The 14,206-nt window shown below is 39.2% G+C and overlaps 1 protein-coding gene across 3 annotated transcripts in view; it reads left to right on the top strand.

The window, feature by feature from the left end:
* SUGCT (succinyl-CoA:glutarate-CoA transferase) overlaps positions 1–13,061 on the top strand; it is a 336,504-nt gene extending 323,443 nt beyond the window's left edge. For 2 of the 3 annotated variants that reach the window (XM_086741707.1, XM_086741709.1), the window contains one exon: positions 12,724–13,061. In XM_086741707.1, coding sequence (XP_086597833.1) covers positions 12,724–12,887 — 164 coding nt within the window. In that variant the 3' untranslated portion in view covers positions 12,888–13,061. The remainder of the gene's footprint in view (positions 1–12,723) is intronic. The other variant, XR_015257778.1, reaches the window with a different exon arrangement.
* The last annotated feature ends 1,145 nt before the right edge of the window (positions 13,062–14,206 follow it).

A 14,206-nucleotide genomic window follows, 5' to 3' on the forward strand; every position in this document is an offset into this window, starting at 1 on the left:
GCACAATTTATCAGATATAACTTGGGACAGCGGTGCATACTCCTCTGAAGCAGCTCTGGGAGACAGGATATCAGAAAATTATTATTTGTATTTCTTTCCAATAGAAAGTGGGGCCCATTGTGTCAGACACTGTATAAACATACAGTAAGAGTAGATTCCAGTCCCTAACATTTTATAATCGAACTAGGCAAGGCTAACACAACTGTACAGGAAATATAAGGATATGGCAAGGGAATGTGATTTGCCTGTGATCACAGAGTTGATTGGTGATAGAGCAAGGAGCCAAATCCGACTGTTTGGATTCCCAGCTCTGCAGTCTGTACTATGGTTGACCTTACTATTAGATAATTATTAGTTTCTACTGATGAGTTTCTTATATTTTAGTCATTTTCTTTTGTATTTGGTGTCAAAATTGCTATACAGAGAATAAGCCTGAGGAGGAGCAGGAAGCTAGTTACCCTACTTATGTGAAGAGAACAAAGCAGTAATAGAACTATAATCAAGGTAGATTTAAATGTTTGTATGTCATAGCAAGCAGTTCTTCTTTTATATATATATATCTATTAAAAATGTGTACCATCAGGATTACTGTAAGCTGAAATAGCAGCTGGCTTTGAAATTAATGAATATAATCTGTAACAGGTACGTATATAAAGCATGAAGTAATTCCTGGCATTCTTCAGTTGATACAGTATCAGAAAGTTGGGGAGAAAAGCTACACCAAGAATTTTATTTTATGATTTTTTTTTCCTGCAAGTGGATGAACAAGCATTACAAACATGCCCTACACCTGTAAGATCTAGTTATATGGCAGGTAACCAGGGAATATTCTATGTTTTACAGTAAAATCTGCACATTGCATCAGGCAGAGAACAGCTGGCTTAGAAATCAGCCTGAGAATCAGGACAATCTATGAAAGGTATTTGTGTTAGTATTAGACATTTTTGCATGCTGTCATTGCAGAAGATAGCCTCAGAGCTTTATGGATTAAGTAAGTAGCTGGTATGACTTTCTGGAATTGGGTTGCCTTGTTAAGAACAGAAAACTCAATTAAAATTTAGTTATGAGAAAGCTATGTGAGCCCTTGTGATTTACTGCTGCACAATGTGGATTCATATTTTAAAAGGCAGAGTTTTCAGTCAAATTTGTATTAAGTTATTAGGGAATAATTTTATGGTCTTTTCTGCAGCATGTCATTGCTTTTTGAGCAAGAGCTATATACCAATATGCATGTGTATCTGGTAAGTAATGGAAAGGCAAATGAAGATAAAAAGAAACGATTTTTTAATAGCCAAATTCAAATACACTTGGAAAACTAAAGACTAAAGCACAAACTAGGGAGATGCATTCCTGGATATAAGAAACAACTGATGATTAGATGGTTAAATTGTACTATGTTCAGGAGCAATCTATCAGCACCGAGGCAGAGCAAGCATTCACTTACTACAGCATCTCTAGTTCTAATGTTAGGATATGAGTCCCATTTTTTTCCACGAACTGGAGTTGACACGGCTACTTTTAATCCACACCTTTAGATATGTGACTGCAACTGGGTATGAATGCTTTTCCCTTGGATTTTGCTTGAGATTATGCCTGTACAAAATCATTTATATTAATTCAAAATAGGAAATTGTAAGAGAAAATTAACTAAAATCAGATTAACCAAAAAGCTAAAATTAAATTGAAACAAAAACTGTTATTATGGAACAAAAGTCCCCACACACAGACTTGCTCCAAAATAACTAATTGTATGAAGTAAATCCAACTGTTATTTTAATTCCAGGGTTTTTTTTTTTTTTTTTTGTGCAGAGAACCCCTAGGAGCTCTGGCAATTAAAATATGATTGTTATTGTGATGCAAATATTTACAACCACTCTAAGGCCCTTTTTAAATTGCCAGTGCAGTGTAAAGTAGACATAGCACTGCTGAAAATGAGCGCTGCTGAAAATGAGACCAGAGATAGCGAGGCCAGAGGCAGCAAGGCCCTTCATATTTTATAAGGATTTTTAGGAGACAGCACTTGCCAATTGTATGAGGTAGAATAAGGGAGAGGAGAGGTCAAAGAGTTTGCAGTGAAAAAGCAGATTGTGGAAAGCAGAAGAAATATAGTAAATGAAAACCCACAAGTACAAATGGCAAGGGATCAAAGGTGAAGGGCTGTGTAGGAGGAAGGTGCTACTGATGCTCCCAGACATTCAGGGATGGAAAACTTCCATTAAAACTAAGCACCTGCTGCTTAAGATTACAGCTTCAAAATTACAATGCATGTCAGTGAAAGCATTTTACTTTGCAGCTTAAAGGGGAGCTAAAGGAAACAGCCAAAGTATTTGGAGGTGGAAAAAGATAGAATGGGGAAATATTTTAATGAAACTGATCTGCGCACATTTAAGATGGGATATTGCTTAGGCATGGCGGGTTTCAATCTAATCTTGATTTTTGTTCCCCAGCTTTTCAGCTACCTTCTTGAGCAAAAAGAGACTTTTTAGTTCAGTTTACTAAGGGGATAGGCAACTGAGTTTTGGATGGCTTCCTAACCTTGTGCCTCATTCCTCTTCATGGGTGTGTCTGACTTGAATTTCTGTTTCTTAATCCTCCTCTAGTGTTTGTGGGTGAGGAGAGATGATTTCTGACTCTTTTGCCCATTGTAGCGTAGAACACAACACTGAAATCCCTTCTGACGGAGTAAAGGCTGGCAAATGTCAGAAACCACAAGAACTTAGTTACAGGACCAGCCTATACTTAACTGACACACACAGGCTCACATCGGCATGCCTGCATAACCAAAAACCAAACTGAAGGCTGCTTGGTTGGAAACGGCTGTTTCTGCAGCTCCATACTGCTTTGATATTTCCAAGTTGATGAGCTGAATATCACATGTCAGGGATTGGCAGAAGACAATGGAAAACCAAAAAGCCGTTCCCAGTCATTCCAACTGAGATAGAGTCAATCAAATTGTCACTTATAAATCGGTGGAAAAAAAAATCAGCCTAATCTACAGCGTGCCCGCTTTCTATTCCAACTCCCAGACTCCAGTTTAAGCACTCTTTTCCTCTAAAGAACTTAAGATTAACCTGATGATTGCTTTTAAATAGGAAATAGGAAAAAAGAAGCAGCTAAAAGGACTTATATGCCTTGTCTAGAGTTTTACTTTCCCCTGCTCAATGAAGGGATACTTGCTCTTCTTGTCTGCTTTGAATACCAGATGTCTCTGCACATTCAAATTGAGACATCCTGAAAGAGAGAGATTTTCAGGTGTCCTCAGCTTTTTCTGGAAACTGGGCCCCTTTAAAGATGTCTCGAGTACGACACTCAAAAACAGAGTCGTCCCAGATTGCACAGTGCTTTTCGAAACTCAGCCAGCATTTTTAGTAGCCTATGCCTCAAGGAGTCTGGGCACCTTACCCAAAAAGAGCTAAAAATGTAATTTGCAGTTCTTCAAGTAATCCAAAACAAAGTATCAAATCCCTTCCCATCTTCCTTTGCCAGGGAAAGTCCCTGTGCACTGGAACTGGCCTCATTCTGCTGCACAAGGGACAGCAGAAGTAAATGGAGGGTGGAGTGGGAGAGTTCTTGGAAGAATGATCAGGCTGTGCATAGTGCTCAGCCCTACTTAATCACAGATACCTTGCTTGAGAATCGAGTTCAAAATATTTCCATGGTGCTTAAACATAGAGTTACCTGGCTGTCGTCTGTGCTGAAGAATTTCAACCACCAGAATTTCCTTAGCTGTGCTGCAGCTGATGGCTTTTTCCATTATTTTAATACTCACTCAGCAGATACTTACTTGGTGTGGGTCACTAACCAGGCAAGAAAGTATCGACCGACTGCTGAATTTTCCAAATGTGAAGGTTTATTTGCCTGTGTATTGTGGCCACAGGGGAACAGTCTAAAGATGTGTAGAATAAATGTGTGTGGTAATACACATATGGCACGTGACAGACAGATGATTTGACATCTAACTAAATGTCTGATCTTTGCCTTTTTATAACAACACACCCCTTCTGAGACTTAACCCTCTGGCCAAGACAAGGGGTTGTTGAGGAAAAATTAGTCAAAGTAAAAGTCTTAAGAAGCGATTGAAAATAGTTCTGCTACAGGTGGACTGAAGAAAGCTTTCATTTCTCAGTTTATTTTTCTTAACAGGCTCAGATGGATGTTATAAGACATTAATCATACTAAATAAGTGAATAAATCCCCTGTACTAATATACAGATGGGATGTGGTGAGATTAGGGAATGAAAGCAAAGCAATGTGACAGACTGCCTCTGTCGTGAACCATTTGCCACCCAGCTCACTTTCTAGTCTGGCTACCAACTATTGCTGCCGAAGGAGCTGTTACAGTGAGGTTTAATACCATCAGACAGGAATGCCTTGTAGACCTGTGGAACAGACACCTCTGGTTTTGAAAAGAGACTTCGAGAAGCATGATTGGAGCCATAGTAAATAATAACCTTAACATAATTTCCCACTACAAGGTGTACTGAAAAGAGCTGGTGCGCTCTTCACAGGTATGAAAAAGAGACAGACAAAAATGTTTTTTTCTTCTGTGCAATAATCTGTGCCCTGTTCTGATGTCTACACTTACAGAAGGGTACAGAAATAACTAGACAAAAACTTCAAGGACAGGCCACAGAAAAATGTTCCCTAGGAGCTGGAAGATCAGGATTGTGAACCTTGTCAGGGCATTTTGGAAGCAATAAATGCACTTTTAAAAGGTGCTTAGGAGAATGTTTTGAATATTCTTTCAAATTTGTGTTAAAAGAAGGCCCAAAGGTTTTTAATTTTTTAGTTATTTTTACCAGTTGTTTGGAAAACGCTTTAAGCCTCCTGCGCTGAAAAAGTGCCACTTTAGCAAGTCAGAGATTAGAGAGAAAATTATACCCAGCCTTAGGATCAGGCTGTGTATGTTCTTCAGCATCTATTGTCTTGCATCCCTGAATTAAGAGACTAGAATCAACATCAGGTATCCAGGCTTCAGCTGGTTGCCTAAAGAGTAAGGAAGAGCTCATCTGCTCCCACTCTGATGATGCACAGCTGGCCAAGAGGATTACTTTTGGGGTCTCTGAAGAGCCAAAGAATCTAACTTATAGCTGGAGACAGGACACAGGAAAGGACAAATTGGTGTACTGAGGAGATACAGACACTTTCTGGGTTGGCTGGCGTGTTTTATTCCAACATACAGGGTCATGCTAACCACAAGGCATGGGACTTGGAAATAGTTTTCACCAGGCTCAGTAGGAGGGCCCTGAGGAGCTTCTTGCCTTCCTGCGCAGCTGGGGGCATGATTCAGCTTCCAGGATCATGTGAGCGTGTTGCAGCTAGACAATTCTCTGTCCTTACAAGAGGCTCATTTCAGGTAGCATTTTGATTTTTCTTGTTCCATACTAGGAGCGTACTTCTCACTAATTACTCTCCTTAAAATACAGTAACTAAGGCCTTTGAGTTTACAGTAAAGATGTCTATGTGAAACAATATGTGGCTTGACCTCCTAAGTATCGGAGGAGGTTCAGGTAGGCCATCTTAACTCCAGCCCTGGTATATGGAAAGTTTTGCTTATTGGCATTTCAGAAATTCCTAGGTTTTATGCCCAGAATAACCATTGTGATCATATAGTGTGACCTCCTGCATAGCACAAGCCTTTCAGCCTCACGCCGTAATTTCTGCATTATGTACACATCCTGTGGTTAACCTGTATCCTTTGGTGGGGTTATCTATAGAGTTTTGTCTTGATTAGATTATGACTTGAGATAAATTATGTTTTTAGCTTGGATTTTCAGTAGTTTAGGCTTGCCTCTGTAGGTTTTTCCTTGTAGAGTTTTGCAGGACTTCTAGTTACTCTTTGCCATCTAGTTCTTCAGCTTGTTCCTGCAAGAGCAATTTATGTTGAACTAGAAGTCTCTAGCTTCCTTGATTTGGGCTTGCCCAGCCTGAGTACACCTTCCACAGTACTGTAGAAAAGATGCCTAGAAGATGTTGTTCCGTGAACACTGGAACTAAATATTGTTTTCCTTCAGATGTGTATCTTTTACAAACCCTATACGTAATCCTTACGATAACCTGAACTTTTTCCATGTCCTTTACACCTTGTCTCCCCAGTGAAGGACAGTGTGTGCTAGGTGACTCTTACAAAGCTGTGTCTGTACTTACTGGTGAGCCATATGCAGCCAAACAGAATATATAACAGCTGAGTTCTTTGTTTCTCTTAATTAGGGCATTAGGGCACTAATTTGGATGTCTATCCTTCAGCAGTTGCCAATTTTCACAACACTGGTAAGAACTTAGTTTTCCTTGGGATTTCTATGCTTTTGTCAGGATTGACAGGTTGAGAAGTTACTGTGTGTGGTGGGTACAATGCAGAGAAACAGATGATTAGAAAGACAGCATAGACACATAAACTTGTTTCCTTAGGAAATGGAGCTACAGATTATTACCTGGAGAATTTATGGTTCTTTAAAATTTTTACCTCTGGGTATTCTTACTAGACATCTTCCTTCCTGTCTTTCTTTGAATCTTCTCTTGAGGTCTTTGGGGATTTTGGGAAGGACTGGGACCGGGTGAGTCTGTACAAAAAGTTAGGCCAAATTTTCAGCCTTGTGAGGTGATACATGTGGGAAACAGTAGATACCACCTTATGGTAACTTTCTTAAAGCTTTTTGGTGCCAAGAGTCCTCTTGCAAAATTGCGTTATTCAAATGGTGTAATTATGCGGGATTACTCTCAAATATGCAACCAGAGTGACTGATAAATGATTTCCTTTACTCCAGCAGTCATGCAAGATTAATTAGGTGCAGTTAGTATGGTGACACTTTGAAAATGTAAAGCATTATATAAATGTTGAGTGGTATTTACACTGATTATATCCAGGATGTTGGTTGATAGGAAATACATAAAATGTTTTTTAATGCATTTGTATATACGCAGCTTCAGGTAAGAAAGTACTTTTATAAATGTACTTGGCAAAAGGTTTTAAGAATTATGTAATGGATGCTTTGAATACCTAAGTGTGGGTTTAAAAGTGGCCTGATTTTTAGGCATCCATCTATGGCTATCACACATCAACTATGTTTATGTTCTGCCTGTCACCTCATTCCCCTCACAATGCTTCAGTTTTTACAGTCTCGATTCTTGTGACATTGGACAGTCCTCATAGCTCTCCCATGGCAGTCAGCATTGGCCAGATGAGAAGAAGTAAACACATGGCTTGTAGATATTTCTAGCATTGATACGATTTACTGTCCTACTGATTTCACTGTTTACTATTTACTGATTTATTTATATCAGTGTTTGTATGGCAGCTAAAACAAGGTTTACTTTTGTTTATTACCATTTGAAAAAATTTGTCCATCCTGTCCACTCTCAGTTACTCATTCCTACTCATCCTGCCAAAGTCTTCCACTCTCTCAGCTGTGCTGGATGGCAAGTGAACATTGTCTGACTGTGTTCTAAGTGAGGGAGGAGGTGGAAGCTGCAGTGAGGGAAGGAGGAGTGAATAGTTGAATATCATCTCCTTAATTGCTTTTTTCCAAATCTATTATGAGTTGTTCTTAAAAGGTAAATCACCAGCTCTAATGTAATGCAGAAGGAAAGGATTTTTTCCCAGCAATTAAATAGATTCCTGAAAAGTCTCCCAAGTTCCCAAGCTTTCGCATCTATGACAAGAAATAGAAAAATGTTAGAGTTCCCCAGTTAAGATGGAGCAGATCATTCATTCTGGAGATTTCCTTGAAGCCTGTGTGCACTACTTGTACTAGTGGGACTTTTTATGAGCTTTTTTGTCTATTTGTACTTTTCTACTTTGTATTTCATCAAGGGGAGGAAGCCTGATGTAAAGGCAGTGTAGCCAAGCTGGGCTGTGCTGTGTGCTCGAGTACCCCGTCTTCTCAGCCATAAATAATGGATTGACAGAAGTCATAGCTGGAATCAAAGGGAAGAGACCAGACACTCAAAATGAAATCTCCCTGGTCTACACTTGGTAACATATCCCTGCACACATCACTTTTAACACCCAAATATCCTTCCTGGCAGCCATGAAGCCCCCCTTGCTGACTTATTCTCTATTGTTTTCCTTTTCATTGTCTTAAAAGTCACTGCTTGTTTCCTGCTGATCCTCCTTTAGGCCAGTTTCACAAGCAGCCGATTACATGCTCCAAACACTTGACCTGTAGAGTATATGGGACCTGGGTACAAATGTATTGGCTGTGGGCCATGGCTGTTGACTGTTGATGATATTTCATTGGAATTGCAAAACTGTTATGTAGCAACACTGTGCTGTTGGAAGAGGCACAAGTGTTTGGTTTGTTTTCATGTGATTCCTACACGTATATAAACTACACTGTGAGCTGGGGTAGAACTAACTAATGAGAGGGTCTCTCATTGCTCTTTTTTGAAAATTTAGATTATATGTTGCAAGCAGAATGCATACACATACGTTAGCTCAACCTTCCCCTTTCTTTTCCTTGTCCCACTTGGATAATAACAGATAATAATGATTTTTCCCTGAGCTTGGCGATCCCCAGGCCTGATTCCCCCTACGTAGTTTGAGAGAGAGATTGCTTCAATATGGTCTAACCTGTGCTGTAAAAAAAGTGTTATCCAGTGACTGCTGTGCAATGCTGCAGGACTGCTGTTTGTCAGGACAAAGCAAAGATTACCTTTATCCATTTTTGTATCATATGCTTTGCACTTTTAATATCATTCATGTTCAACTTTAATTTCTGCTGCTAGTATAGTAAAACTGACTTCGCTTCTGCAGCAGCGCCCAGTGACACGTTGCAAAGACTGCTACATGTTTCATCTCTTTAGGGTGAACGTTCAAAGGCATTTCATTCTTGCAAGGCCCTTCCTGTAGACCTGTTTCAGTGGTTTTATCTCATTTTTGTCTTTTGCTTTTATGTTTTTAGTATTTCTTAACCTAATAGCTCAGTTTCATGCCAAGCAATACTATAGTAGATAGGCACCAAGGAAATAGAATTTATTATGATGATGTTGAGTTCAAGCATTGGGGAAGTCTTCAAGATATCTTGTTACAGTTCTGATTGTGGTTGCATCTGATACAAACTTTGGTTTATTGTTGCATTATTGATTCTTGTACAGTATGTAGTGTGCACAGCATGTACTTTAGCAATGTGCCAAAATCAAAATGATAATAATAATAATAAAAGAAAATCAGTCTAGAATTACAAGGTGGTGAAAGAGCTCTTTGGTTTACTGGCAATGACAATCAAAGCAAAAAGAGAAACAGGCTGCTTTTAATTTAACAGGACAAAGTAAATCACAGCTACCACTCATTCCTTCATTGCTTTTTTCAGGTGACTGTATGTGTCCCTTTAACTTCGTGCCTGAACTGAGTGTAGTGTCCTGCTTACAGCCAGGATGCCCAGCTGCTTTTCCTACTCCAACCAGTAACCCTGCTTCTCCCCCAGCCAAGGCCTGTTTTCATCTGCAAGGCTCCCTGTAACTCACCCACATGCAAATGCTTCTGACCTTAATTAAGGCAGTTCACCTCTTTCCGCCTCAAGGGATGGTTTCCTCATAAGGCAGTTGTGTTTAATTAGCATTTGCATAGCATTCTGCTGGTTGCTCTCTGGGAGCGAGTTTGGGTAGGAGCGTGGGATTGCTGAAGCCTGACTGGCAAGCTTTGCACCCTCCTAATTGACACAGAAGCCAAGTAGAAGTTACACAAGGAAAGAACAGAGAGTCGTTAATGATGGACCATTAGCAAGTAGCTCCTTTGAATGAATGTAGATAACTTTATAACTCTATCAAAGTGAAAAGTAGCATGATGAATTATGCATCAAACAATAAAAGCTCAAGGAAGACTCTGGTTTTATAATTGTTGTGCAATTTTCTAGCATGCTCTAGTTTGTAAGATTAATTTCTTTGGGAAGTGTGGAGCATTCTATGCCTGTTGTACACTTAATGTCAATTTTGTTTTTTCTCTCATTAGAGGTTTTGTTCTGTGTCTTTTGATATCACTGCAAAAACTCCCAGGGTTTGAGATAGACAATTTTTATACTAGTAAAAATTTGCACAAACTAGTGAAAAGTATATACCTACTAAACTAGTTCCTTTGAGGGTGTGCTGATTTGCTGGTACAAAGATTCTCAGATACACACACCTGAAATAAGACTGCTTCATATCTGTATTTTTTTTTTAATAAAAATTGCCTAATAATTTTGTGGCTATGTTGAATTTCTAGACTAATTAATCTCTTTGGGGCATTTTTGCTCTCAAATTATCTTCAGAAGCATTTCATTTGGCACAGACAGATAATCCCTGTGTCTTGCAGTAGTGCAAGTTCAGCCCTCAGTCAGTCCTAGGAAGAGGAATTAATACAAATATTGCCTAGTGATGTCACTTGTCCCTTTAAAATGTTCTGATCTCTCACTTGAGATTTCCTCTGAAAATTAAACTGTGTTCAAAGTGAGTAGAATTAGAGGAATCAGTTAATAGAAAAGTTATCCCTGGTGTGAGCTATTTCTTAGCTTTCATGAATATTAGTGGGTGCAAGGAACTGAGAGAGATCATCTAATCCATTAGCAAGCCCCAGGGATCAGCTGTAGGATCAGCTATGCTAGAATAATTCTTCTTGCTAACGACCTGATTGGTAAGCACTCTGCAGCCTCCTCGCATGGCCTGTTTCAGCATTTTGCTGCCCCTTGTATACCATTATACAAGTTTATTTTCTAGTACCTAACTTCAGTTTCCTTATTATTTCTCAATTACTTCTCATTTTGTTGTTGGTGTTGATGTTTATTCTTTACATTTTTTGAAGACAGTTTTGAAGATGTTTTCCCTGGCCTTTCTCTTTTGGTCTATGATCCCACTTTATTCATTCTGTCATGTTTTCTCTGATAATTTTAGTTGCTATCCTGTAGAAGCTCTTCAGGTATTCCAGATGGCTGTGCAATGGGGTCCCCATACCAGACACTGCACCAGCTGTGACCTGCCAGCTCTAACTAGAGTAAAAAGATTATTTCATGTGTCCTGTAGGCTTCTCTCGTTTGTACATCCCTGTGCGACACTTGCCTTTTTCGCATCAGCATGATATTACTGACTCATCTTCACTTTGTGATCTAGAATAACCCCTCACAATTCCTACCTTTCTATTTCTCCCCTGCTCTGTATTTGTATAATTAAAGGTAGTTCCTTTCCCTTGGCATTATTGAATTTCACCCTGTTTTATCAGAGCATTTCTCCAGTGTAGCCAGGTCATTGTGAAATCTGCTTCACTGTCAGTTTTAGCTTGAAGTCCTCAGAAACCTGAGCAGGTATGATCTGGGTTCCATCAGCCAACCCACAAAAAAATAGCAGAGAGTTTTCTTTCTGAAAGTCAAATATTCATCTGACATCCTAGTGGTCAGAGGATGAAAAAATGGCATATTTTGGCAGGCTGCATGACCTTTGTCAGCATCTCGCCTCAAATAAGTAGTAACTTCAAGTAGTGAACTTCCCTACTCATGCCCTTATAGGATGACTGCTTGCTTGGTTCATTTCTCTTGCTGGTTGATATCCTGTTTCTTCAGAAATAAGTCAAACACTGCTCTGCCTATTAAAATGCTCTATGTATTTCTTTGCATTTCTGAGTAAAGCTGTAGTGTCATAGGCAGACATATAACTACATATAACTTTTTCTGTAAATTCTTTTTGATAATATAATAAAGATCATAACTATGAATAGAAGAGTCTTATTGCCAATTGTCCAAAGCATCAAAGGTTGTTGAATTTTGTATTAAAGAAATGTTTTCAACTGACAATTCGTGAAATTATTGTCCTCTATTTCTATATAAAATACTTAGTCTTTCTTTGCATAAGGTGCATACCTCAGTTTTGATCCCAGAGTAAATTTGTGGCTCACTCTCTCTTCTGATACGGATAGTAATGGTACAGCTCCTTATGTACAGGGAACTATGCTGAAACCTCTGTTCAGTTCATGACAGAGAATTGCTGAAAAGTGAGATCTGACTACCTGCAGTAGACCTCAAAAGTCTTCAGATCGTTGCCAGCTTCCCTAAGTGATTTCCACCTTTGAATTGTTCTTGCCAGAGTAAATAAACCATTGATGATTTTTTTTTTTTTTTTTTGGTGGCTGCTGCTACCTGTATTTTTTATAGAAAATGTAAACCATGCTGGAGAGTATCATTGCTGTGCATTATGTCAGCCCTGCATCACTGCAGGATAATGGAGCACAGTGCAGAGGTACTTGAGCTGTTGCTAACTGGAGATGCTGCTTCCTATCGTCCGGTGTCCTGCTCTGACACCAGAAACAGTGTGTTAACATGACATTTCATTACGTTGTTGTGCTCGTGCTGCCTCCTGTTGTAGACACGGTGCAGATTTCTGCACCGCATCCTGTTGTGTGGGTCGGGCATTGCCTGTGTTGTTGAGGTAGCAGAAGGTGGGAGACCTGTAGTGTAATATGAGTCAGAGCACCTTTGCGTATACCTACCACTGGGAACAATGGGAAGATCTTGTTAACGTTGGGCAAATATTCAGCAATTCTGTATTTGGGTGAACAACTTAAACCTGCCTTATTGGTACCTTATTGTAAACTGGATTTTTTTTTTAGTCTGTAATTGCAGAATATAACATTTCTGTGATAAGGACTGTGATAAGACTGCTGTGAAAATGAGGTACTTTCCTTTAAACTACCATAGACACTTCAATATAAATTTGGGAAGTAACTTTTGAAAATAATTTCCCTCTTATTTGCTTTTTTTACAGGACCAGGTGTCAGATACAGTGAATTTGCTGTGTCACATCCAAAACCACCTCCGCTTATTGGACAGCATACAGTGGTGATACTGAAGGGCATGCTTGGGTATGAGGATGATGCCATAGAAGAACTGCTCCGCTCTGGTGTTGTCGCTCAGCATGAAGTCAGATAAGGAACATTAGCTACATTCCTTCACACTGAGTTCACTTTACTTTGTCCTCTCTTTGCTCCCTTCAGCTCCCCTAATGGGACTCAAAGAGAAGACATAATTTAATTCCTAATTTTCTTCCATGTGTGTTTGTATGATTTTAACACTGATGTATCAAATAAACAATATCATACTGTCTGAGTGAAAGATTTTCTTGGCGGGGGGGTGGGGGGTAAATGTATTATACAGTCCTGTGTGGATACTCATTTTCTGTACTTCATGTGGGAAATTGAGTTCTTATCATAATTACAGTAATTGCCTAAATGTTTGTCCCCAGAAAGACATAATGTTAGTGAAAAGAAACAGAACCTTAAAAATCTGTAGACTAGACTCTCCACCTGCAGAAAGCAGCACTATACAAATATTTTAGCAGAAAATTGGTGGTTGATCTGAATGATTTTGAACAGAATTATCAGTCATGAACTCTTTGTTCCTCTCTATTTTAAATCATGGGGAGAGTAACCATTGCAAAACTCTCTGCTGTTCCCTGATATTCCCAATTACCAATATGTCTTTATGTTACATTGCATGGTTATGACAATCCCAGCATGTTAGCAAAAATAAACTGAAATTTGCACAGTTATTCAGTTATAAAACAAGCCTATTCCAAGACCAGTTGAGAGACAAATTATGATTGAATAGTCTTTTGTAATTTTATTCAGCAAGGCCCAGGGTACTGTTAATTAAACATTGATCCACACAAAACCACATGCTGGATGTCAAGTACCAGAATTTGTCAGACTTTCTCGATCTGGTTCTGTGGGTAGGTACTGTTCCCTCTCTCTGGCTCTAGTTGCCGTCCTATACACCTTTCACTATGGAGAAAACACAGGTTAAGATCTGTGCAAAACTTTTGACTCAGTCCCACCCCATGATTAAAACACGGTGAGAGTTGACAAACCTTCCTTGAATTTAGTAATACCACATCCTGCAGTAGGATTGCTCTTAAGAGTAAAGCACCATGAATTTCAAGAAGGCGGAAGAATTTGATCCATGACAAATAGTAAAGAAGAGATTAAAGAGCTATTTCTTCTCTACAAACCAATTTGGCAGTGCTTCACTCCCAGAAGACGTGCCATGCTCCTCTATTGCAGTATATAATTTACGGCTAAAGTAAACTCAGCATATGGGACGGGTCTAACCTTTGTTGTGTGCACCCTGGGAGCAAGGCAAAGCTTTTCTGTTCCTAGAACTAAATAAAACTAACTCAAATTGACACTCAAGACACAACTTCCGTATTTCTCCCAAAGTATCGGAAACAGGCCTGGCATTATAACTAGCTT

The sequence above is a fragment of the Chlamydotis macqueenii genome, chromosome 2 (genome assembly GCF_036417535.1).
Source record: "Chlamydotis macqueenii isolate bChlMac1 chromosome 2, bChlMac1.mat, whole genome shotgun sequence".
Lineage (NCBI taxonomy): Eukaryota > Metazoa > Chordata > Aves > Otidiformes > Otididae > Chlamydotis > Chlamydotis macqueenii.